Genomic DNA, 26,871 nt, shown 5'->3' on the forward strand with positions numbered 1-26,871 from the left:
CTGACAGGCAAGCCAACTTTGCCTGCAAGATGAAAGAAGAAAGCAGCGAAGTGAATGGTGTAGCGGGACATTTTCCTATCCCCTAAATGCTTATATGAAAATCCAAAACTTGATAGTTAATTTTTATTCCTGCATTAAAAATCGAAATAATAAGATGAAAAATAGGGAGATCAAGTGGTTTATAATTTCTGTCATCTCCCTCATGGCTCCCTCATGGCATCCCCCTCTTCCTTCACTCTTGCCTCTTCACCCTACCCCCCTCCCCATGCCCCCCCCCCTTCAACCTCACCTGCCACATCACCCTCCTCTCTAGGCTGCCTAGGCCACCTTGGCTGCTCATCCCTCTTCACCCTCCCTCCTATCCTCCCCGCCCTTGTCACATCTGCCCTCTCATCTCACACCCCCCTCCCCACCTCGTGGTGGCTCTCCTCAAATGGTTGTAACACTTGGAGCTGGCTTGTGCTTAAGTGTGGGAACTTTGGTGCTCGCTTCTCGGATCAAGCTCCGTAGCAAGTGCATTCAAGGCGAAAACATGTGAATTCCCTCTAAACGAGATTGGCATTTAATCCATCTGGGTTGGTGCAGACAGTTCACGCGGGGAGCTGTGAATTTGGATAAGCCAGAAGTCGTTTCAACAATCAGGAGCATTATGGAGGATCATTGGGATGCAAGAGTTAAGCGCACAGTCACACACTTTAGCATTTGGCTAAGGCTCAGATATTTCTATACAAGGAGACATAACGGTTTGATCTTCTACCAAAAGAGTGGGTCTATCTCAGTCCTAGTGGTAATTAGCTCAAGGACCCTGTGGTAGGGTCTGGGAATTCAGGGTATCCAGGGGTTTGTCATGGTAGTGGATCAGAGGGAAGTCACCCTCAAGAGTGTGAGCTAGTATTTGCAGAGGGGGTCATCAATACATTTGATAAGAGTGAGACAATTGAGAGGCTCTATGATTATCCTTTCTGTGTGGTCTTCACTGGGCTCTGTGTTTGTCATTTCTGTTCTGGAAATCCTTTCTATCAGTGTCATCAGATGTTCTTATGGAGGCAATAAGTCATACCCATGAGGAGGCCTTGGTTTCGAGTTCCTAGGGCCGTCGTCGCCCTCGTTCAGGCAGAATGACAAGGTTGGTGAAGGAATGGGGCAGGAGCCCTCCACAAAGAGATTTCCCATCTCCAAATTGTGGTCTCTGTGTCAAGGAACATGTTTAACTTAGGGAGGGGTTGGCGGCTATGCAAAGATGTTTACATCAATAGCAAAAGGAGGCCTACGAAATACAGGAGAGGCAGTTGGAAAAGAACCTAAAGATTCGTCAATTAGAGGATGAAGTTAATGCTCTGCGAATGCAAATTGAGGACCTCCAAATCAAACTGGAAGAAAAGAACTCTCGGTCTGATGAAGACACTACTCGAATTGATCTCAATTATCCAGCTACAATGGAGGATTAGCCAGCCCCTTCTGTTTTCGTTTTTTGATGACAAAACATAAATGTATTTTTCTTTTGAATCAGTTCTGTAGGGTATATAGCAGTAATCAAGTAGATATGTGAATTTTTGTAATTTTAGAAAAGAATTGGGTCTGGATGAACAGTCTGCAAATATTGTTGCCCATGGATGTCATTATAAACAATCGGTAATTCTCCCCGTTTTTGGCCGCATACGGGCGCAAATTAATATAATCCTTCTACTCTTTATTGTTAAAAAACAATTGCTATTGGAAGAAAATAATCTTTGGGATATTATTTAGAAGGTAGTTACTCCACCAACAAATCTGCAGCAGTTGACAACACATAAGAAGCAATTGAAGGCCATGTTGGTGATCTTGGATGCCATCAAGGATCATTTCATTCAAATATCCGAGAAGAAAATGGTGAAGGTGTTCGATGCTCTGGCTAGCTCCTACTAGATTGAGAAGATAAACAAAAAGGATGATATTGCATAACAAACTTAGATCCATTGAGATGACCAGATGTTACAGTGTTACTAATTACTTAATGAAAATCATACAAATTCATAATCAACTTGCAACAGTTGGGGCAAAGGTGTAAGATGCAAAGTTGGTCAACATGGCACTAAATAGATGATTTTTCAAGACCTTCTAATCTAATAATTACTTCTAATAAGTTATTAATTTAATCCTTCTTGTGTTCACAATTACCATTAAGCAATTACACAAAATATCTCAACAATAATGATAGTAGGATCATAAAGAGACAGCCAAACACGAGACAATTTTTTACCTTGGGAAAACCCTCTTCTAGGGAAAAACCTAACAACCTTTTCTCAGAGAAATGTACAATTTAACAAGAGATACAATCTGATTTTTCTAGTCAAATAATGTCAAACTGCCTAGCAAATAAGCCTAGGTCAAACTTGGTCAAACTAAGAAATTTCGGCCTCTTGATATTTCAACCTCCTGCAATTTGGGCTTGCTGCACCTTCCTTGGAATTTGGACGGTTGCCCAAAAAAGATACGCAGAAAACGTTGGTCTTCTTCCACACGTGCAAAGTCAAACAGAGGTCGAACATAGATGAAAGATGGTTCGGTCAATGCTGGACTTTTTCAGTTAAGCTTCGAACTTCCTTCCTTCTCTTCTTTGTAAAAATGAACAAAAGATTAGAAGTGTGTGTGATCTGAATTAATTGTTTGAGGAGGATGAGTAGGATATGTATAGTCATCACATGAGCCTGAATACGTGACAAGTAGGTTGGCCCACTAGACTTTGTGGAGACAACTTAAATTTCAAAAATTTAATTTCCCTATTAGGCTATTTTGAAGCCAACTTGAAATACAGTTCATATTTATCATTTCTCTTGATTTTGGAAGGCTAAAATAAATTATGAACACTAACCATAGCTACAAAATTCAACATTCCCTCTTAGCTAGGGAGATATTCATAATAACTTCTTCATATGATCTCTTGTTGAAAAATTTCTCCATCCCAATGCTATGTTGATGAATCCATCCACCTCATGTTCTATTATAGAACCATGTGGAAAGCATCCCACATGATCATCATGCTCAACAAGTCATCACTTGGAGCAAAGCCACCAATTATCCAAGTTGTCACTTGGAACCTACTCAACATCTGTCACCTATGGTGAAACCTTGGACTATTACCATTCATGCATGCCAATTGAATGGTAACATACCTACCCAATCCTAAAGGCACTCACTCTATCCACTAGCCATGTACCTCTTGGAAATCTAGGGGAGCACTCTAGGCCTTGATGCTCTTTGGGCCATTCTCCCTAGCAACATTACATGGCCCCTGGTCAATATCCATGACCTGTCAATATCCTGACCTAGGAAGAATGCTTGCCCCTTGATGCTACAACATCAACACTCCCTCTAACTGAGGGAAGCATTCTCAACTACTCTATGTTTGCCCGTGAAGTATACAAACTTCACCCTGGGACAGAGGCTTTCTAAGAATGTTATCATCCTACTTGACTGAGGAAATGCAATGGAGCCTCACTGCTCCCTTTTGTACCATGTCTCGGATATAGTGGTGCTCAATGTGCTTTGACCTATCATCACAGTCATCTCCTACACCAGATCAAGCAATCCTGCGAGTAGCTTACACTTGATTTGCAATATACTTGGCCTCTGCAATCCTGAGAGTGACAAATGTTTGTTTCTTGCCCAAGTTGAATCATCATCTTGATGTACTCTTCCCGTCTTTAGCATTCTCTACCTAATATGAATATGTATATTCTTGTAGCGATACTTCATCATTTTAGACATGTACCATATCAGTACCTCAACGCATGATGTGTTGCATGCCTCGACTCAACCATAAACTTACTAGCTTCTTTCACTAGATCCATCACCATGGTTGCTTTCCGGTAACCCTAACTAGGTGCTTCCTCTGACATTAAAACAGATCCTGTTGTGGAAATCTGGGTTGCTCCCTCTGACACTTAGCTTCTTCATATTGGTAACCATGGGAGTGGCCATGGATTGGCTTTCCATCCCCCAAATCTCTGAAGTATCGTAATAATAAGCTTCCTTTGACCAAGGAAGATCTCACTTGGCTTTTGCCACACTTCTAATCCCAAGAAATAATGTATCAAATCAAGATCCTTCATCTCGAACTCAAATGTCAAGCCCTGACTGCTCCCTCTATCACATAGGAAAATACTCCTACTGCAGCTACTCCCTCTGTAACGTGAGACCCTTTGTTCTTTATAGAAACATGTCATATGATAACAAGATCAACCAAGACTCATAAGATATCCATATATCCAAGAATACCATGCCTGAGGTCCATACAAAGCTTTATTTATTCTACAAGCATGAGATTTACTCTCATGTACCTCAAGGCCCTGAGGTAGATCTATGTACACTTCTTCCTCAATTACTCAATCAAGGAAAGTGGTCTCCACATCCACCTAATGTAATTTCCAACTCATAATAGAAGCAACAAAAATAATAATTCTAATAGAAGTGTACCTGACAATCGAAGTAAATGACTCCTCATAGTCCTCTCCCTCTTTCTAGGAGAATCCTCACAAATCTCACTTTGTACTTCTCTATGTTACCATCTATCGCATATTTCATCTTGTAGATCCGCTTCTCTTTGGAACAATTTCTTTCATCATAGCATTTGTTGGCCTACCTGCTCCCTTTAAACTAGGAGCTCTTCCAGTCATCAGACCAATTCTAGATGTCAGTACAAATCCTCCCTCTTGAACACAAATCACTCTAGGAGAATCCTCTTGTTATAGGTTTTGCTTCGTTCTCCCCAACACTTTCATTTACTGCAAAAGCCTTGCATCATTTACAATGTACCTGCAAACCTCATTTGAAGGCCATGGAAGAACAATTATAACCAAGCAAAAGATACAAAGACAAAAGGATAACCAGAAATAAAGCAATAATAACCAAAGGAGAAAGATATTAAGTACTTATGCTTGAGGATTGAAGGAGATTTGTCAGCTCCCTCTTGATCCTTACTTTCTTTGCAGAAATCATAAAAATCCATCTACAAACTCACCATCTTCATCCTCATCATCATCCATTAACACATGTTGTTGCTTTTTCTTCCTTGCATGAGCTAGGATTTTGTTATTCATTGGAATCTTTGATCTAGCTCTAGCTCTAGGGTTTTATCCACAAAACCTAGGGCTTTCTCATCTAAGACTTAGTTGGCACAATTCATCCACTCCAAAGACTCATTTGCAAACAAATGAGCTTCTTCTAGTATTTGGCATCCTTGGATACGTACTAGGGTTTCACAAACCGTTGTTCAATATATATCCTAAATCTTCTCTAGGATTTACAAACCCTAAGACTATCAGTCCTTCCAAGAGGGGATCACACTTTAGCGTAAGTGATATGATTCTTCTTGCCTTATATGGAAGAGCCCTTCTACATAGCTCCCTTTGACTTTGGAGTAGCTTTCTTCTAAGTTACCAGGATATCGATAGAGATCCAGATCCGGATATGCTAGATTTTTAAAAATCCAGGATCTAGATACGGCAATAAATAATAATATTTTTAAAGTTTAAAAAACACCTTGAGTTCAAAAATCAAATTCATTTATAAATCACAACATTTAGAACTAAAATCATTAGATATATTATATATATGAAGATTGAAACACTGAAATGGTGCATCCTCCCTCATACAAAAAGGATAATATCATAAATGATAATAGTAAGTACAAAATGAATGTCTAATCCATGATCACTTTGCGAATTCATAGACATCGACAAACTTGAGTGGAGTCGCTTGCCAAATTTGGGTCGTCTTTTAGATTCTTGTCTGACTAAGTGGGACTGTGTTACATTCATGTTCTGTCTGGCAAATCGTTGTCTATTGATGTCTAAAACGTCTCTATTGTTGTCTGAAATTAAACAGGGTGCGGTAGACAAACTCGTGGAACAATGCAAACAAGGACCACTTCATCGTATTAACCACCAAACGAAACCTAAAATCTAAAAATCACATCACAATTAGGTTGAAGTCCGTGGCAAGGTCAGATTTCCTTGCTGGATCTGTTTCCCTTATGTGGGATTCGTTTCCTCAACATGGGATCTATTTCCACCATGCAGGATTTGTTTCAAGCGAATCGCAATCGGCCACGTGGTCGTTTCTTGCACGGATCCAAGCAGATCCTGGACCCCCCTGTACTAGGTCCGATAACTTAGACTTTCTTGAGTCATATCTCAAATGCTTGAAAAAAAAAAAACTCTGCCATATACTAATCTGATCCAACAATAGCAAAAATCAAGCAATGACACTTTAGCATTGGCAGCATATCTACAATAGACAATATTAACAATATATGGCATCAATACTCTAGAAGCTTAGATCTCTACAAATTCAAAACAACACCTTGCTTCTGAACACACACTGAAATGTTGAAGTGTAACTAGGTTAGGTCTTCATAAATGTACTTTTGATATTTTTATTTATTCAAGAAAAGAAATATTATTTTTGTTATATTTATTAATGAGTTTCTTGCTCATTGAAGTAGGTCAAGCACATATTTAAGTGCTTCTAGGAAGTCAAAGAGTCAATGTATTTATTGAAGACCCTTAAGGGCATGTTACACTATGTATAAACTTGTATAAGAGTCAAAGGAAATATCTCCAAGCAAAGTCAAGTCCTCTCCATGCAACAACATCCTCCTAGCAGCAAAAATGATGAAACACCAAGTCGGCCTAAAGGAGGGACAGTCCTCTATATATAGTGGCTGTCCACTCCCTCATAAAAAAAAATACTGACCTCTAAAATCAGCGAGCAAGAGAAGTCAAGGAAAAGTGAAGAAGGACGAAGTTTAAGGGGTCTCCAAGTGCAGTGAAGAAAGAAGGAAGAAAAGTGAAGTTTTGGGACTGTTTCTAGGGCAAATTATAGTCACACATGCGAGAAAAAGGAGGGCAGTTTGCAGTTATATCAGCAGAAAAATCAGTCATATATTCATCTTGGTTTGGGCTTGAAACTTAGACCTACAAGGCCTCCCACTAGAGCAAAGAAAGGACTATCTCATACGAAGGAGAAAGGAACCAAATAAACTACTAAACCTCCCACACGTGCGAGAATTTAGGGCTGCAGAACTGTCATATCAAGTCTGTACCTACACATTGAAGAAGGAGCTCGGTTGGTCAAGAAGAAGGAAGAAATCATCATTAGTGAAGGGCTTCACTAGAGACCAAGGATAAGTGTCTCTTCTAGGGCAAGTACAACAAGGACTACCAACAATTGTAAGAAGAGCAAAGTGCCGGAAGAAGGAGAACGAAGTGCCGGAAGGAGAACGAAGTGTCAGGGAACAAAGTGCAAGGAGGAAGGACTTGACTTGTGCTTGGAGGATTTTCTAGTCAAGGGTCTAGGGTTTGGCATTGATCAATAAGAAGCTTCAATAAGAGAAATTTACGAAAGGGTTTTCCTCTCTAAGAGAGAGAGGGTTTGGACCTTGCAGAGAGCCAATATCTTGTGTTCTTGTTTCTTATGTTTTGGTAGCAGTTTGATGAAGTAAACACACACACTAATAATAAGAAGAAGATCAAGCTAAGATAAATTGGAAAAGTGCTTCACAAATTGTTATCAAGTTTAGAAGAATCCTATTATACATTACTTCCCTTGATTCTTCAACATGAAATACATTGCAACATCTTCCAAGGAAACACAGGTTCGTAAGAGCTTCAATTCACCACATCACACTTCAAACGTTCTCGACACAGGTGAATGTATCACATGTCTCCCTTAGTAGGTCTTAGCTTACTTTGAACCATAATATGAATTATGATGCTATCACTTCTTGAAATATCAAGATGCCTTATATGCTACAGGATCAACAGGTGTAGTGACCATACAACATCTTCCTACACTACATGAGCTCCTCTGCATATGAGATGAGGTTGTTAACAAAGTCAATCAAGGAATCTTCTATCTAGATCAGACTAACATTAGTCCAAGCTAATGTATCAAGACCAATGATACAATATAACCTTTGAAAGACAGGTATTTTGCCTCTTTACCATATGGCATTCCAACGAACCTGCTCTATGAACAAATCCTCAACATATTGTTATGTACTAGTAGCAAAACGTTAAGTGTGCTTTCTTCAGAATACATTAATGACGGTGATTACACTCTTCATTTTATTTTGACTGTCTTGAATTACAAGATTAGACTCCAACATTCGGGGCTCAACATTGTAATCAAACATATTGATTGTGTGCTTGGATTGCTAGGATAAAGTAACAGTTTGCATGATGTGGAAACCTCATGCTACAGAGTCCTTTGGTTATATCAACAGAATTGTTGAATGGACTTTCAAACTTTGAGACATACACCATTGTTAATGAACAACAATGACAACTAATATTCACCTTTGAAATGTCACTTTATAAATAAATTTGTGATGAATGGGCAGAGAATTTGCTCACTAAACAGTGAAACTCAATCAGGGAATTAGGAACTTGAGGTTAGCCTTACTTATTCAAATAGACTTTCCTTTGCAAAGATCATCATCAGCAACTTATGTTTGACCTTTTGAGACATCTCAGCCTTGCTTCAAACCACAACTAGCTCTAAGATAACTCGTTCTTTCCAAGAGGATTTCGACCTCCACATAGTACTTTCCTAAACATTATCACGATCTCCAAATAAACCTCCTTAAAGCAATCGACCTTCAAGGAAATAGATCACGACTTCCATAACAAAGGTGTATTATTCTCAACAAAAAAATAGAACTTCAACCTTCTTATTTTGGGACTGAGGCCCTTCAGCCCTCTTGAGGCCATCCATCTGTGATTTGGCTTGAGGGTATTCAGCTTTAATCTAGGGCTTCATCCCTCTTCTTCTTTAGTTGCGAATACAAAAACCATAATTCGACTTTAGTTCTTCTGAGGTTTTCTACGCTTAACTACAGCTACAAAATCCGAATTAGGGCTTCTCTTAGCTGATCTTTAACCTTGCTCTGACCATGTTGATTTTTCAAGACCACCTAATCTGATAATTAGGTCTAAGCATTTCTTAATTTAATCATTGTGTTCACATCTAGCATTTAGCAATCACACAAAAGATCTCAACAATAGAAACAATAATGACAGTAGGATCATAAAGAGACAGCCAAACACAAGAGACTCTAAGTAAAAACTCAGCAACCTTTTCTTAAAGATATTGTCCAATTCAACAAGAGATACAATCTGATTATTCCAATCAAATAAATTCAAACTACCTAGCAAACAAGCCCAGGTCAAACCTAGTCAAATTGAGAAATTTTGGCCTCCTGAAATTTCAGCCTCTTGCAATTTCGGCCTCCTTAACATTCCTCAGAATTTGGACTACTGCTCAGAAAGATACACAAACAACTTCGGTCTACTCCCACATGTGTGAAGTCAAACAGAGGTCAAACAAAAATGAAAGATGGCTTGGTCAAAGTTGGATTGTTCTGGTCAAGCATCATACTTCTTTCCTTCTCTCTTCCTTGTATGGATGAGCAGAATATCACATGTGTGTGTGATCTGAATTGGTTGTTTGAGAAGGACGACGAGTAGCATACATATAGTCATCTCATGAGCCCAAATAGGTGTGCAAGTAGGTTGGTTGAGTTGACTTTGTGGAGACAAATAATTTAAATTTCAAAAATTCAAGTGCCCTATTTTGAAGCCAACTTGAAATTCAATTCATATTTATCATTTCTTTTAATTTTGGAGGGCTAAAATAAATTATGAAGACCTACCATAGCTACAAAATTCAACAATGGATTCCCAAATTCATGACAACCATTTGACAAGGGTGTTTGTGCTTGTGAAAAATCTTCCTAACTTTCAAAGACTGTGGGATAATTGCATTTAGGAGGAGATTCATACGGAGTCAAAGGCAGGAAAGAATGGTGGTGACAAAAACCTAACCCTATTTTGTAAAACAAAGAAGGCCAAAGGAAAAGGTCCTAGTAAGGTTAAGGGAAAGAGTCACGAGTCAGGCTCGCATATAGGAAAGAATAACTTGAGTAAGTGCAAGTGTCTCATTTGTCATAACTTTGAACATTATGCACCACTTTGTCTAGACAAAACGAAGGGCAAAGGTGTAATGTTCCTATGTAGGAATACCAGTGATATAAAGCATACAATAGTTCGCAATTATAAAAACGAAATATACATTAAGCACCCATGGAAATGCTGGAAATAATGAACTGTTGAGCCATTTTATTAATCCTTTGAGGGAAAAATACAATAGACAAAAGAGTGGTGCACCTGGGCTTATCTCAATGGACAAGCAATACCAAACCCAGGTGAGAAATAACTGAACCGATGGCTGCCTCAACTGTTGCACCAATCTGCACTGCGCTACCCAGAAAACTGTCCTTCCTACTGACTTCGAATGGCTAGAAACACCACTTCCCTTGCTCATAAAATTATACGTTTAGAGCTCCTAGCTCCTTGGCCTAAACCCAGAAAAACCCACGAAGGAATTTAGCTGGTTTAGACTTCTGAAATTCGACCCCCAAGGAGCCCAACTTCAACTGCAACTACAAAACTCGGCTTGCTGGATCATGCCTGTAAATCCTCCCAGAAAATGTCCCAAAGTGTTGGGCTAACCCCTACTGCAAATTCCCTACCTTCCCAGATGAGCTTCCGGGCTGTAGCACCTACTCCTAAGCCCCACGAAAATGTTGGACTGACCCTCTGCGTTGTCCCCAAGACCAGGAAGTCAAACTGTTGGGCTGTTGGCTCCAAAACTCTCAAGAAATGGTGGACTGCCTGTAAGGTTGTAGCCAAAGGTACGCCAAGTCCCCCTCCTCGAAATGCCCCTTGTCCTGTGTCGATCTACGTACACCTTCTATTGGTTTGGGCTGTCACCAAAATATCCTTGAGAGCCTTGACGATGTCTTGGCTCTCTTGGATCCAATCTTTGGCCTTTGGGGCCCGAATGTCTCCAAAAACAACATCAGCAAAAGATAATGCATCATATCCATACAAAGCACAGAAAGGAGTCATACCAATGGACATGTGGTGGGTGGTGTTGTAGCAGTAATCGCCCAGATGCAGCCATCGGATCCAAGCCCTCTGTTGACCTGTCACATAGTTCCTCAAATACCCCTCCAGCCACTGATTAACTCTCTCGGTTTGGCCGTCTGTCTGAGGGTGGTAGCTTGTGCTAGGAGTGAGCTCGGTCCCGACCAATCTGAAAAGTTCCTACCAAAAACCTCCCATGAACCTGATGTCCCTGTCACTCACAATGTTCTTGGGGAGCCCGTGCAACTGGAAGATCTCCCGAAAGAACAATTCTGCAACCTGTGCAGTCATGTACCTAGTGGGGATGGCGAAAAAGTGGGCATATTTGGTCAACCTGTCGACCACTACATAAATGCAATCCTTCCCCTGCACTGTGGGGAGCCCTGTGATGAAATCCATAGATATACTTTCCCATTTCCCCTCAAGGATGTGGAGCGGCTGTAGCAATCCTGTAGGGTCAATCAACTCCCCCTTGTTCTGCTAGCATGCCTCACACTCCTGTACATGCTTCAACACGTCCCCCTTGAGGCCCTTTCACGTGAATCTCTCCCTGACTGCCATATAGGTCTTCCGGAACCCTTGGTGCCCAGATAATGGTGAATCATGTGTTGCCTGGAGCACTCTCTCTCAATTGCGAGTTGGGTAATAGGAAAATGCGCCCCTTGTAATAGACGACCTCATCCATCACTCGGTAACGCTCATCTACGTGGGTACCCCCCAAGACCTTGAAGGCCGTCCTGTCCTTGGAGTACTCCACCAATGGTTGAGCCTTCCAATCATGGCATATGCTCATGAATGATAGACCAGCTAGTCTCCAAGATAGAGCATCGGCCACCACATTGTGCTTTCCCCGCACATACTCTATTTCGAAGTCATAGGCATGCACCTTGCTGACCCATCTCTGTTGCCTGTCATTCAGGACCTACTGCCCCATGAAGTGACAAAGACAGTTGTGATTAGTCTTCACCCGAAACTTGTTGCCCACCAAACACTGTTGAAACTTGGCCAATGCATGCATGATGGCCAGCATCTCTTTGTCAGAAATGGAATATAACAGCTCATGTGGTAGGAGCTTCCGACTCTCGAAAGCAATGGGATGCCCATCCTATGACAAAACTGCTCCCACTCCCACCCCGAATGCATCACACTCCATGGTGAAGGGCTAGGAAAAATCTGGAAGTGCCAAGACCGAGCAACTGCTCATCACCTCCTTGAGGCGATCAAAGGCAACCTGTGCCCCATCATTCCATGTGAAAGCCCCTCTCTTAATCAAACCGGTCAAGGGTGCTGCCAACTGTGAGACCCCTTGACAAACTTCCCATAGTAGGTGCAAATGCCCAAAAAACCCCTCAGCGCAGTCACATCTCGTGGTACTAACCAGTCTCGGATGGCCCGTATCTTCTCCTCATGGACCTTCACCCCATCAGCATCGATGATATGCTATAGGTAGAGCATCTTTGTCAAGCCAAACTCGCACTTGGATAGTTTGGCATAAAATTGTTGCTCCTCCAAGATGCGTAGTACCTCCTCCAAGTGCTAGAGATGCTCCTCCCATGTCCGGTTGTAAATCAGAATGTCATCAAAGAAAGCCAGCACAAACCTCCTCAACTGTCCCCGGAAAACATGGTTCATGCATGACTGGAAAGTGATCGGAGTGTTGGTCAGCCCAAATGGCATGACCAAGAACTCGAAGTGCCCATAGTGGCACTGGAAAGCTGTCTTAGGGATATCCTGATCCCTCACCCTGATCTAGTGGTACCCCGAACGCAGATCAATCTTAAAGAAGTACTTGGCTCCTCTACGCTCATACATCAGCTCATCTATGCGGGAAATGGGGTATTGGTTCTTCAATGTCTTCCGATTGAGGGCCCGTTAGTCAATGCACATACGAAGGGTTCCATCCTTCTTCTTCACCAGTACTACTGAAGACGAGAAGGGACTAGAACTTGGCCTAATATGGCCCAATGCTAACAGCTCCTAAATGGCCTTCTCTATCTCATCCTTATATGCCTTAGGATGCCTATAAGGGGTGGTGACCACCGCCTACACACCTGGCTCCAACTCAATAGTGTGCTCGAATCCCCTGTCTGGTGGCTGCCCTGGTGGAATGTCCCTAAACACCACTGTGTATCTGTCCAGCAAGGCCTATATGTCTAGTGGTGTTGGCTGGGATTGTTCCCCAACCTCCGAAATCCTCAACTCTACAGCCCATGCAATGTCCCCATGTCGCAGATCTGCCTCCATCCTGTGGGTCGAGACTGTCTGAGGTGGATAGGACTGCATGCCTCTCAGAACTACCAGTTTTCCATCCAGCCCAATGAACTCCATCTCTAGCTTCCTCCAATCTGTAGTGACTCGCCCAAGGGAGTATAGCCACTGGACACCCATCACCACGTTGGTGTCTAGCACATCAACCACAAAGAAATGGTCCGTCATCGAGTAGTTCCCCATAACTACTGTCAAAGCAGGCACATACCGAGTGCATTGTATGGTGCAGTCACCTGGTACTAGGACTGAAAAGCCCTCAAACTTAGTCGTGGTGAGGCCCCTCCTCTGAACCAACTGGGCATCTATGAAGTTGTGGGTAGCCCCACTGTCAACTAGGACTGACACCCATTGCCCCTGTATGGTGCCTTTGATCCTCAATGTCAAAAATTTGGGAACCCCGCATAAGGAAGCAAGGACTCCCCCGGATGGGGCAAGGGATGCCCCTCCCTGTGGAGGTGGTGGTGGTGGCCCTCTATCTGTCGGACTCTCACCATCTCCCACACCACACTCTTGCTCCACCTCGTCCTCCTGGTCACTATCTGAAAAGACCTCAATATAGTGTGCTTTGCCGGCAGTGCACCAATGGCCTGGTGCCCAAGGCTCCCTGCATGTGAAGCACAACTTCCTCCTCCTGAGGTCCTTTCGTGTCTCATCATCTAGCTGCCCCTGCCCTTGTGTGGTCCTCTGAGGTGGAGGTCTAGTCTCATGCCCCTTCTGTGGGAAAGGGGTTCGTGCAGGGAAAGGCGCTCTAGTCTTGGGGATGGCCCCCTGTAGATCTCTAGTGCACAAAACTGCCTCCTGCAGTGTGGAGGGTCTGCGTGACTTCACCAGTCCACGGAGGGGGTCAAGTAAGCCCTCAATGAAGGTGTAAACCCTCCTAGCCTCTGATAGATCCAGAACCATCACTAGTACTCACAGAAACTCTAAGATGTATTGCTCTGGGTTGCCTATCTGGCGCAATTGGGTCAGTTCTCTGAAATGGGCCACTGGATCTCGCTAGTCAAAACGCTCCACCACCCTCCTAGTGAAGTCCTCATAAGAAGCCACATTGGCATGCTCTAGGGTGGCCAAGCCATGAAACCACTAATGATGGGCTTCCCCCTCGATGTGCAACGTGGTCATCTTGATGGCTTCCTGTTTTTTCATCCAGTTGAGCTAGACGTAGGTGTCCATCTTCTCAACCCAAGCCCTAGTCGTGCACTTGGCAGTGCCATCAAAAGTAGGGATGTACATTCTCCCTATGGTCCTTTGCAGCTCATAGTTCTGGGTTCCCTGTCCTCCATAACCCTGGTTCTTCTCACACTACTTGAGCTTGCAGAAATCTTTGAAAGAGAGTGCTTCCCTAAAGTCTGCATCCATAGATTGCCACTTTCTGAAATGATCTCCCATTTGAAAGGGGTCTTCACCCCTTGCTGGTTCGATTTGTGCCACTGGTACGAAAGAGGGCAATGTGGCACAAGTTGGCCCACTAGTCGATGGGTGTTGTGCTGCTGGTGAGAGGTGATCGAATGGCTAAGAGGCTCCAGAAGTTTCCCCAAATAGAAACCCTTTAGGAGTGGTTCTCTCTCTGTTCTGCAGCTTTATCTCCTCCAGCATATCTTTCTGGCCCTTGGCTAAGTCATCCAAGGCTCTCAGGAGGTTGTCGAAAGCCATCTCTTCCCTGCGCTTGGGTTACACCATGTCCTCCTCTTCTACCACTGCTTTCCCTCTGTCCTCCGTGTCTCGAGTAATCTCTACTCCAATACCACTGCCTTCTGTAAGTGATGTTCTGCAGATCCCCTTCTCTCATCGGAGAAAATCCCCACAGCGGAGCCAAGAACTACGCTCTGATATCACTGTAATGTTCCTATGTAGGAATACAAGTGATATAAATCATACAATCAGTTCAACAATTATAAGAACAAAATATATATTAAGCACCCATGGAAATGTTGGAAATAATGAACTACTGAGCCATTTTATTAATCCTTTGAGGGAAAAATACAATAGATAAAAGAGTGGTGCACCTGGGCTTGTCTCAATGGACAAGCAATACCAAACCCAGGTGAGAAATGACTGAACCGATGGCTGCCTCAATGATGTGGATTATCTGGGTAACTCCACATCTTTGGCTTCCTCCAATTTGTAGTGACACGCATAAGTCAATGAAACGATGTGGAGTTACCCAAATAATCCCTTTTCCTGGAAGAGTTTAAAGGATGGATCTTGCTTGCTTTCTAAGCAAGGTACAATCTCTTCTAGGGATAGGAAAGGAGGATTTGGGGGTTAGGTTTATGGGATATGTTATGAAGGAATTTCCCAATCCCTAAAATCCTTATTGTAATTGGTATCCCAGATGGTTCTTGAAGAATTGTCTTTTCAAAGGAATGGGACCATACAAGACCAAGTGGACCCAGTCTAGGGTAGGAGAGAAGAGTATGGAAACCAAAGATTACCCCTAACCTCGACAAGGTATGGAAATGGATCAAAGAAAGAATATCCATTTAAAGGTTTGAATTGATCCAGTAAGGTACTAGCCCTTGGGGATGAGAGAGCAAAGTTTGATCCCAAGGCTAGGGCTCGGCATTTCTCACAACTCCATCGTAGGAATGGCCTCAAATTTGGAGGACTTGAGGAAACACCAGCCCAAAAGACCCCAAGAGATCGAACTTTTTGGATGGGTGGTTTGCTGGGAAAACGATGCCCTAGGTGACTCAACTTGGCTAGACCTAGAGAAAGGTGAAAAAGATATGTTTTTAGGTGACCACCTCTTGGTAGATAAGTTACAACTTTTGTGATCAATGATGATAAATGTTATATATTGAATTATGAAAGCTTGAAACTTTAATATTGATGAATCATGAGACTCGATATGTTGTATGATACTAACTTGTGAGCGTGGTTGATGAAGATTATAACTTCTAGATGATGAAGATTATACCTTATAGATGATTGATGTTATATGGTTCAATCCGTGTTTTATGCTTTTTATATCTAATTCGTCATTCTACATGTTTTTGTTGACATATATGCATCAAAATATATAAAAATATATATTATATAAAAATTCACTCCCGATTAGCTCCCAAACCAGGGCTTTTGAAAATGTTACTCCCCGCTTCTGCTCCTGCTCCCAAGTAACCTTGCTCTTGATTAAATGCTAGTTCCATACCTTCATACATGATAGAATCCAGAGGAAACATTGCAACTAAGTCTGCCGGATTTTGAGTGGAATCTAAAATTCTACATTCTCCATGTGAAATCCAACAATGTTGGAAACACTGTCAAACATCTTGAAACAAAAATGGTAATGTTAACAAATTAAGTAAACTAGGCCCTTAGGGTTAGCCATTAGGTTTCCTCACTCATAAATTGTTGTTTTCAGGAAAATTCAGGTGCGGATGCCCAGCCCTTTTCGAGAGGGGCACCCACAAGCACCTCTTTTGAGGAAAAGTGTACCCCACATTGGGGAAACATTTTCCCCTGCGTTTCCCCGTGTTCCCAGAAAAGGGGGGTGTGAGGCAACATTTCCCCAAGCATCCCCCATCCCGGGAGCATGGGCAACATGGGAAGCACATCCCCACACTAGGGGACATGTCCCGGTGAAACACTGGTTTTCAGCGGTTGTATGATTGATGCTATGATCTGAAATTAATTTCTGCATTAATTAAATTCAGCAATTTATCTATTTAATTGAGATCATAGGGACAGCAGTCACCTAGGGTTGGGAATTTTTGCAATTGCTTCCACTGGTTCTGAAATTCAGCCTGATTTAAGAGCAGGAATTGTCTCATCCTGGAGTTGCTGGTTTTGCACAAGAATGGCAGGCCATAATCACACTAGTCACTACATCCTTTGTGAAATCTCAGACTTGCACAGAGCTGAATGGAGAAGCAATCATCACCTAGAGGCTAGAAGATATTCAGGTAGCTCTCTCCCATTTCAGTAGCAGAACAACCAGTCAAAATGGTAGTTGGTGATCAGGGAATGCAAAGATTTCAGAGATTGTAGCCCGCCAAAGCAGGGAAATTGAGAGATTGAAAGCAAACTGTAGCATGCTTTACGAACTAGATCTTGGCCCTTACTACGAGAGCTTGCAACCTTTGACCACCCCTCCAAATGTATCTATCAGTTCTATGCCACCCAAGGTAAAAGATGAGGAGACTGTTCAACAAGCACAAGCAATCCAGATTTGAAATGCTGATACGGAGTACAATCTTCAAACTGACAACAAACAGGAAGCCCTTAGTGGGCATAGCTTCAAGCTCAGGTGTTTTACATCTTCTCTAAAGTAGTTTTACTATTAACCCAGTTTGTTAGGGTCTATACCAGTTGGCTTTACAGCTATATACCTATGAATGTATGTACTAAGAACAGGTCAGCTAATAGGCAGATATTTTGAAACTGCAGGACATTTTGAAAGCCTGATTTTAGACCTGTTAAATAATAAATTTTGCTTTGTATTAACTTGGTGCGTTATCTGGCTGCCGGCATCTTTTAATACAAATTATAACTGTTTCAGCCAAAAATAAACAATTGTTTATTACGATAATAATCTTTACTCAGACCTATATAGATAAAAGCCTTATTATATTTCCTTGTATATCACAAGCTCTTTCAGCTCTTCTACTCAGGGATTTATATTTAATAACAATCAAATCCAGTCAAAACACTAGCTCTCAAGGGAGGATCACTATTCTGGAAAAAAGAGATATTTTTTATACAAATAAATCACAAATAGCTCTTTACCTGTTCCAAGTCATTTCTGTTGAAACAGCGGCCTAGAACATGGTCAGATGATGAATTGTCTGCCTGCAAGAATATTATTCTCATCAAATCCATGCATTTCACATAAACCTGAGATTATGAACAACGTCAAGATGATCAAGCAGAAATAATAAATATGCTATGCACAGAAGGTAAAAATACCAAAGATGATGAAACAAAAGGAGTCCAGATATCTTCTGGTAAGATCTCTTCATTTGATTGTGAAGAATTAATACATAGCAGCCTACAATCATGTGGTCCAAAAGTTCCCTTCATTTCCAATAGTATTTCATTTGCTCTGCACATAAGATATACAACCATGAACTCCTAGTTTTGAAAAACAATTATGGAATAATCCCTATGCTCATTACTAACATATGAAATGGATCTTGAAAAGCTAGAGACAAATTCACATGATTTATTTGAAATGATATATGTTAGAATTTAGGGCTACATGCTACTTCCTTGACATGGGACCACAGCTTGTAGAAGGTGATATAATCTATTTTCGTTAGTTCACGTAAGATGGCTTCTAAGTCAGCGTCTTCTATAAGTATCCAGTTTTATATAGTTTTATGTGACATATGTATTGGCATCCAAATAGGTTAGATAGTAAAGCTCCAATACATATGCGATGAGTATACTATCAAGGACATCTCCCCTGAATCTCAGCTTCATTACAGTGGGTAATTATGTACTCATTGTTGGCATACTTACTAGTATGGTACTAGTTTTTTGAAGGTGGTTGGAATCCATACTAGTATTGTAAATGCACAATATCATTATATATGTTCTCACTGGCATCCTTAATGACATATCCTTTTGATAAACCTAGGATTTAATGTTACCATATTTATTGCTTATGAATTCTCCTAGTGATCCTGAATGAATAATGAGATGAGAAATCGATATGATATTGGGTTAATGGTGACTCTGACAAGGACAGGGAATAGATGTTGCTCTCATAGAAGCCAGCAAGAGCAGACATCTGTGAAGATTTCATTACCAAATCAGTATGGCTAATAACTCTCATTATTATTTATTGTGTTGTTATCTTTCTTTGTGATTGCACAAGAGCAACATGAGATGAAACTAATGCCATAATTTTGCTGAAAAAAAACAAGGCACAGTGCCCTTCTTAAGACATTTGGAGCTAACAGGAAAGAGGCTTAAATAGTGTAATGATGACCCTTTCAACTGTAAGGACCAGTAAAGTGAAATGCTATTGGCATTCAGTGCATTTAATCTGTAATGTCCTCTTCTAGTTAATTTGCCCAAGGGGAGACAAAGTAGCATGTCCAACCCCGTAGGCTATAGTCATTTGTAAAGAAGGAAAACCATTATTCAATTTTATTGGGGCAATATTGGGTAAATTGGGGTAAGTGGAGAAAAACATGTGAAAAAAGCCAAATTTGGGGCAAATTGGAAGCAGTCAAAGCTATGTTGCATGATCAGAAGCTACCAAAGTTTCTATGGGGAGAAGTTGTTATCACTGTTGCCTACGTCCAAAATAGATCTCCACACCGAGCCTTAAACAACAAAACTCCTGAAGAAGTCTTCACTGGTGAAAACCCAAGGTTGGGCAGTTGAGGATCTTTGGCTACCCTATCTACTTTCATGTGCCAAAGGAAAAGAGGAACGAGCTGGAAGCTTCAGGTAAGAAAGGTACATTTGTCAGTTATTGTGAAAATTCTAAAGCTTACAGAATATACGTTCTTGGTCAAAGAACTATAGAGTTTAGCAAGGATGTAACATTTGATGAAGATGCAGCGCTTGGAAAGGCAAGAGACACTCCTCCTCCTCCTGCTAATGTTGAAAGTCAAGATTGTGCCTTGGATGCTCACGAAGATCTTGACCCTGAAACTGATCTTGTTGATGAATCGATGAACCCATGGAGCCCTTGGATCCTCCACCATGTGATCCTCCTACTTGAAAGAGACCATTATGGCTTTGTGACACTCTACAAGATGTTGATAGACATGCGACCTCCATAGGAACCTTCTCAGAAAGCAAGAAACCATGACGGTTCCAGGGATACATTGTAGCCATGAGCAACATTATTTGGGCTGAACCATGCACTTTTGAAGAAGCAATGCAAAATCAAGCATGGAAAGATGCAATGGTTCAAGAATATGAGTCCGAGGAACCTTCTCAGAAAGCAAGAAACCATGTCGGTTCCAAGGATACGTTGTAGCCATGAGCAACATTATTTGGGCTGAACCATGCACTTTTGAAGAAGCAACACAAAATCAAGTATGGAAAGATGCAATGGTTCAAGAATATGAGTCCATCATACATAATGATGTATGGGAACCAGTTCCAAGACCCCAAAGTAAGTCTGTTGTGACTTCTAAATGGATGTTCAAAATTAAACACGGTGCGGATGGAAGTACTGAAAAATATAATGCTAGATTTGTTGCTAGAGGTTACTCCCAGAAAGAGGGAATAGACTATGATGAGATTTTTTCACCCGTTGCTTGATATACTACCATCCAATCTATCGTGGCTCTAGTTGCTAGCCAGGGATGGACTCTTCACCAAATGGATCTGAAAACTACTTTTCTGCATGGCTTCCTCAAGGAAGAAGTATTTGTGGAGCAACCACAAGGCTTTGAAGTACATGACAGGAAAATTCATGTGTGTACACTGAATAAAACTCTTTATGGATTGAAGCAAGCCCCAAGAGCCTGGCCTGCTCGCATTGATAACTTCTTGACGAAGCTTGGTTTTACCAAAAGCAATGTTGATCCAAATCTCTACATCAAAACGGCCCAAAGTGTTGAGAAATCTAGTGGCAGCTAGATTAGGTGATTTCTCTTACTTTGATAATTGTTTGTGATGTTCTTTTACTTATCTTGTACTTGTTATTAGCTTCTTCTTTCACTTGATTATTATTGCATTCTTTATCACCAAACAGCTACCAAACAATAAAGATCAATGAGACAATAGGACACAAAATGTAGGCTGCTAGCTAGGGCCAAAACCTCCCCTCTTGAGAGGAAAACCCAAAAGGATTCTTCTCTTCTTATATAATGTTCAGATGACGAATTCCAAGACCTATGACCTTTGACAAAGACCCCTCCAAGACCAAGTCAACCTTCCTTCTTAATGAGCATAGCTTACAACAACAAACTTTGACCTTCCAACAACTTTGACCCCAGCAACTTTTCTAGCAACTTCGACCCCAGCAACTTTTCCAACAACTTCGACCCCGGCAATTTCCCAACAACTCCGATCCAAGCAACTTCTCCAGCAACTTCAATATTTCGTTGTACATGAGGGAGAGAGAGAGACCCAAAACATCAACTTTAGCTTCCTTCTTGAACTTCGCTTGCTATAGGACTTCTTGTAAAATCGAGATTTTTTTCTTTCTTATTTGTAAGTGTTGTGTGTGTCCTTCAAATGAGGTCGAATGCCTCTTATATATAAGCTTTCCAGGGCTACGAATTGCCTCCATGAGGCCGACTTGATCTTTCACGTAGGCCGACTTGTTGCAACTAGGTTGACTTGTCTTGGAGGGTCTTTTATGACTCAAATAAATTTCTTTTACATAATACAAGATGCCCAAAGGGGTCTTACATATTACAATGGCTCAATTGACTCCTAGACTTTATGAGAAAGCCCTAGAAGCACTCAATGGGTTCTTGACCTATAAATAAAATAGCCTTGAACATGAAACCCATGCTTCAAAACAATAATAATAAAATTTCTTTTTTCTTTTTTCATCAAATACATAAAATCATGATTACATTAGACATTATGAAGATTGAACCTAGTTACACATTTCAACACAAAGTATTCCTTTGATTTTGGTATTATATGTTGACGACTTGTTCTTGACAGGTGGAGAACCTCTTATCCTCTAGTGTAAAAGGAATTTAGCTTCTGAATTTGAAATGAAAGATCTTCATTTGATGCACTACTTTTTGGGCCTAGACAAAATCCACTGCAAGTGGTGCCACAGAGCAGAGGATTGTGCCACGAGTAAAATGTTGCATTGGGCATGGTCAAGTAACTACTTTCATTCAGTGACCAACAAAGGATCATTGAAAAATTATTGTGCAGAGTCACTAGGCAAGGGACCTACCGTGATAGGCATGAGCCAGTAGTGGCTAGCAAAGCATGGTTCGAAGGATAGTACCAACAAAACTTGCCAACGGGATTAGCAGAGGTCAAACCTCTAAGGGAGAGAGGGAGACTGTACCAATCAAGGGGTTGGTGGCGTACTTAATTTTAGTCTATGCCCCAAAGGAACGAGATAGACCCACAAGGACGATCTTTACAGATCTATAAACCAAAAGGTCCCCTGAGGGTGTTGGGACTTAGCACAAGGGCCACAAGGAGAAGGAGAAATAACAAAAGACAAGGAAAAAGAAGCTCTGAAGCTTGAGAAACTCAAAGGGAGTCAGCCTTTAGGTTCAGGAGGGGAGGACCAGTCGACAGATTCCTCCAAATCTGTCAATGTCTCTTGGTATGAGATGACCTTACAGGACTTCAAGGATGTTTCCACACAAGATGGCAGGGAAGGCTTCTAGTTCAGAGGAAGCGGTCATGGGAGCAGATGCAGTTCAAGGATTGAAGTCAATTCTGGGTGGCAGAAGTACCTCCCTCACTAAGAGGAAGTGAAGATGTTTATACTTGGGCATGTACTTCTATATAGGCCTAAGTGTCTAGGCATGCAAAAGTCGCCCACCATCTCCTTCGAACAATTGCTCTAATGTGAGCAAGTTGTTAAAGTAACTTATCCTGAGTCTGACTTAGGAAAATCATATACTTATTATGTCAGCTTATTGAGCTAAAGTAAACTTAGGAACTTTCGTGATTATGTTTTAACCTTAGCCCTTGATCTCAAGTGAGGCGAGATCTAATCTCGACCATCAACTACTTTGGAGATTTGAGTTAGGGATTTAGCTCAATGTAAACTTAAAACTGCAAGGCTAAGAAGGAGAAGACACACCTTACAGCAGCAAAAGATTCAAAGAGGCATCTCAGTGAGTGTGTTGGATCTGAGGAATGGGGCAGCAAGGAGATCTAGATCAAACAAGGAGGGCTTGATCAGCTGGACCAGATCCAGTTGTTGCATATATTTCCTTAGTTGGGCCATTTTTAATGAAGAACTGTGATCGGGTAGAATCTGTTGTGCCATCTTTTCGTAATTGAGATTGGTATATTTTGCTTCAACTGATTTTCATTGTGTTAGGAACCTAACTGTGCAACTAATCAGTAGATCTGTAATCTGCTAGGAATTAAATGTCGGGTGCTAGGCTTTCAGGGAAAACTTACACTTCTTAAAAGATTTTTCTTCATGAGAAAACCCCTGGCACCTTTTTTAAATCTACAGGAGATTGAATTTCTGAGCTATGTGGATGTATTGATGTACTAATCAGCTTTGGCTATATTGTAATTAGATACTACACGGAGAGCTCGGTGGCCCCCAGATCTGTTTTTTTACTTTATGTATTTTTATCACCTCTATGCTGATTATCACAAACAGCCAGCTAGTTTTCTACATTCGGACCCCTCAGTCTATTTAGACTTTGACCCAGCGCAGTCTGATTAAAATACCAATCTAGGTATTATACTCATGTAATTTTGTTACCTAATAAAATTATTCAATTTTTTCCTTGGGAAAAAAGAAACAAGTGAGAATGGGCAGAAAGAACCCCAAAATATCACAATTTAAATAATTTTGTGCCCCTGACAACCAATTTTATCATCAGGAAAATATCACTAGAAATCCAGTTTTTCTCAACACTGCCAAGTTTTCACAGAAAAGAAAATTTAAGACTATTTTCATGGCAAGTACACATTTCAGATTTTACTCGCCAAGTAATCAGCAAGTCCTGCAACACTGCAACAAATATTTCCAATTAGGAATACATTACCAAGATTAACTTCAAAACATACAGGAATATGTACATGCTTTCTTTATATCTTGAGTATAGGGAAGAAAGCTCAAACAGAAACTCTCCACTTGAAAAGACAAAAATATCCATTCACACAAGGAACAGGCTGCACTTTAGTCTCAATCAAACCCATTACTTTTAATATATAAACCCACTATAATAGAGAAAAAAACCAGAGAAAACATTCAGAATTCAACCCAAACTGCAAAATACAGATCCAATGCACATTAAACATTCTTTTACAGAAACGAAAATCTTTGCAGGGATTAGTACTTGTCTGCAGGTCCATCTTCATTGTCGTGTATTAAAACATAATGCTTCAATATCTTTGGATCCATTGCACCTTCATTTAAAAGAGAAGGAAGTTGATCTGTATTGAAGAGGTCCACAAATTTATTGACAGGATTTTCATCTTTGGAAGAAACAACCAGAAGACCTGATAAGAACAGGAACGGTCATGAATACATTAACACAAAAAGAACAGATAATTTAATACCATTGTATCTCTTTACTATTTATTGCTGCCAAAATTCTCAAATCCTCTTGTTGTACCCATTACCAACCACTTCAATTAAGTGAACTCATAAATTATTGATAACAATAAAGCAAAATAGAAAGGAACCTAGCAATCCACAACTCTACCATGTGATTTAATATATGATATACACCTTATCTCCAGAACTTACATGCAATAGGGTGGTCAAATGCTTCATGGTCTGAAAAGGACAGTGTATGAATAAATTCTTTGTTGTAGACCTGAAGCCATGATGATACAGACTCTGACTCGGCCACTGCATCCAAACACTGATAAGTGACAATCTGAACTTATACAAAAATTGATTTTCTTGTAAACTAAAATATTATGAAATGCACACAATGTCAGCCCTGTAAGACTACCAGAACAAAACAAAACAAAAAAATGAATTTTCAATATTTTTAACTTCCTCCTCTCTAAAAGAGAGGCTATAAAATTGCTGATAAAATCAGGGAAGATAATAGTAAACAAATGCTTGAATATAGGATAGAAAAGTCATTATGCATAATGTCAATCAAGAAGAATTTGATTTTCATCCCAATCCTAACGATATACTTTTCACTTCTTTGTATTAGCAAAAGAAGGTCTGAAGAATGGATCAACTAAACCTAAAAGACAAAATATAAATTGCATGTCCAGTGCAAAAATACAAAAAATAACTTGCTAAAGAAAAATAGCAGCTCCAAGGGTATTATCAGTAATTTCACAAGAAAGTATGAATTGAATTTCCATCCTTTCCCTGCCAATAACCAATGGAAAATTCAGTAAATGTTATTTTCCATATGACTCCCCGTTTAGTGTAGCAGTCATTACCTAGCAAGTTCAAAAAATACTAATCACTACTTACTTTTCTGAACAACTTCAAGTTGTTGAGGATTTCCTTGCAGCTCAGCAAAGGCTTTCTCACTTGCATTGTCCACGACCTGCCTTAGATGCTCCTCAGCTGACTGTTTATATCCAAAAATATCACTGCATCTCAGTTCACCATAAACATTACACTAATCACTTCCGCTAACAGAAAATAACTAACAGTAATAAGCATTGGTCTTATTAATAATAAACTGAACATCAGTCAGTCTTCTATCAGAGGTGACAGCTGAAAATTTATCTGTTATGCCATAAATGGAATAACAAACATGTATAGCCAATCAGCCCTTTCAAGTGCAATCAATCAGAGGCTAGCATCCGTAATAGCCTCTGTCACCAGCTTTACTTTAGATTGCCATTGACCTATTACTCAAAAGTACAAGCAGCCTATTGGAAATGCATGAGTCCAAAAGCATTTCATAAATGCAGCAAATGGTATGCATAAAAATAAAAAATAAAATGCAGGGGTACGCCCAATCTGTATCAAGCAGCATAAACATATGTTGGCTACAAGTTGAAACTTCACACCAAGACATATTGATGTTTTTGTCAAAAGGTATTGTGTGTAACAGTTCAGTAACCTGCATGATCTTCAAAGCATAGGTAGAGCACAAAACACTTAATTACCTCAATGTTTATTCCTTACAAAGTTCCTCCACTTGACTATGTTTTAATTTGCTTTGATCTCAAAAGTTTGATTCAAGTATCTAGGATTCATTACATCTCTATGATCACTGTCCATCAAGAAAATATTGGTTTATTCTGAAAGTGTTTACACCATATTTGGCATTCTTCATTAGATTTGGCGTACATGGTGTATCATTAGCAGCTGGATGGTCCGTGATGGATTTACACATTGGAGATGGCCTACTCAATGGTTGATTAACCTCAGTTGGATGACTGCATGACGTTCTTCATTGGAGAATTCGAAATCTTGGGATAGTGCGGTGACATTCTACATACTGGCCACATGGAGGAGGTTGCCTACTTGGAAAACGCCTTGCGTTGGACAAAGAACATTTGGCATATAAAAGAAGGACATTGAACCCTAGGCAACATGTGTTAGTTTGGAAGCTTGTATAGAGGCATGAAGTTGACTTGGAGACACCTAAGTTGTGACAGTACTCATGCAAGAGAAGTGGACCTAGTAGAGTACATGACTTATGAGGATTGTTGGAGTCAAGCTTGGATGAGGAGTGTTAGTAACATCCCACTAGCAGGGGGCCTTGCATTGGAGACTTGCTTGGGTACGACATCACCTTGGAAGTGGGAACTTGACATCTGTACCCTTGGATTCTAGCACCCCACGTGTGTCAACCTACATGTGGCTTTGTAGGTTGCTTGTAAGGGTTTTGAACCACAAATATTTTGTCAGCCTCCCTTACCCTTCATATATACAAAGGAAGAAGAGGGTCATGTCATTCTCATTCTCGTTCATTGTCTTGTGGTAGAGATGTGAGTCGTGACCAAGAGGAGCACACAAGTCTTCCTCTCTCTTGTGAATCTTCATTTATACTCTCTTGTCTTCACATCGCTAGGATTTATTAGAGATTTTGTAGCATATTTAATACTAGAGTTA

At 40.7% G+C, this 26,871-nt stretch overlaps 1 protein-coding gene across 2 annotated transcripts in view; it reads right to left on the reverse strand.

The window, feature by feature from the left end:
• Window positions 1-26,871, reverse strand: part of LOC149191950 (Tetratricopeptide repeat (TPR)-like superfamily protein) — a 392,644-nt gene that overhangs the window by 327,453 nt on the left and 38,320 nt on the right. For both annotated transcript variants that reach the window (XM_089404439.1, XM_089404438.1), the window contains exons 4-8: window positions 25,273-25,372; window positions 24,577-24,681; window positions 24,164-24,326; window positions 18,147-18,282; window positions 17,967-18,029 (exon numbers count right to left, since the gene is read on the reverse strand). In XM_089404439.1, coding sequence (XP_089260565.1) covers window positions 17,967-18,029; window positions 18,147-18,282; window positions 24,164-24,326; window positions 24,577-24,681; window positions 25,273-25,372 — 567 coding nt within the window. The remainder of the gene's footprint in view (window positions 1-17,966; window positions 18,030-18,146; window positions 18,283-24,163; window positions 24,327-24,576; window positions 24,682-25,272; window positions 25,373-26,871) is intronic.

Source organism: Pinus tabuliformis, chromosome 2_2 (genome assembly GCF_031772625.1).
Source record: "Pinus tabuliformis cultivar Carrire ecotype Pingquan chromosome 2_2, CPIR1, whole genome shotgun sequence".
NCBI classification, from domain to species: domain Eukaryota; kingdom Viridiplantae; phylum Streptophyta; class Pinopsida; order Pinales; family Pinaceae; genus Pinus; species Pinus tabuliformis.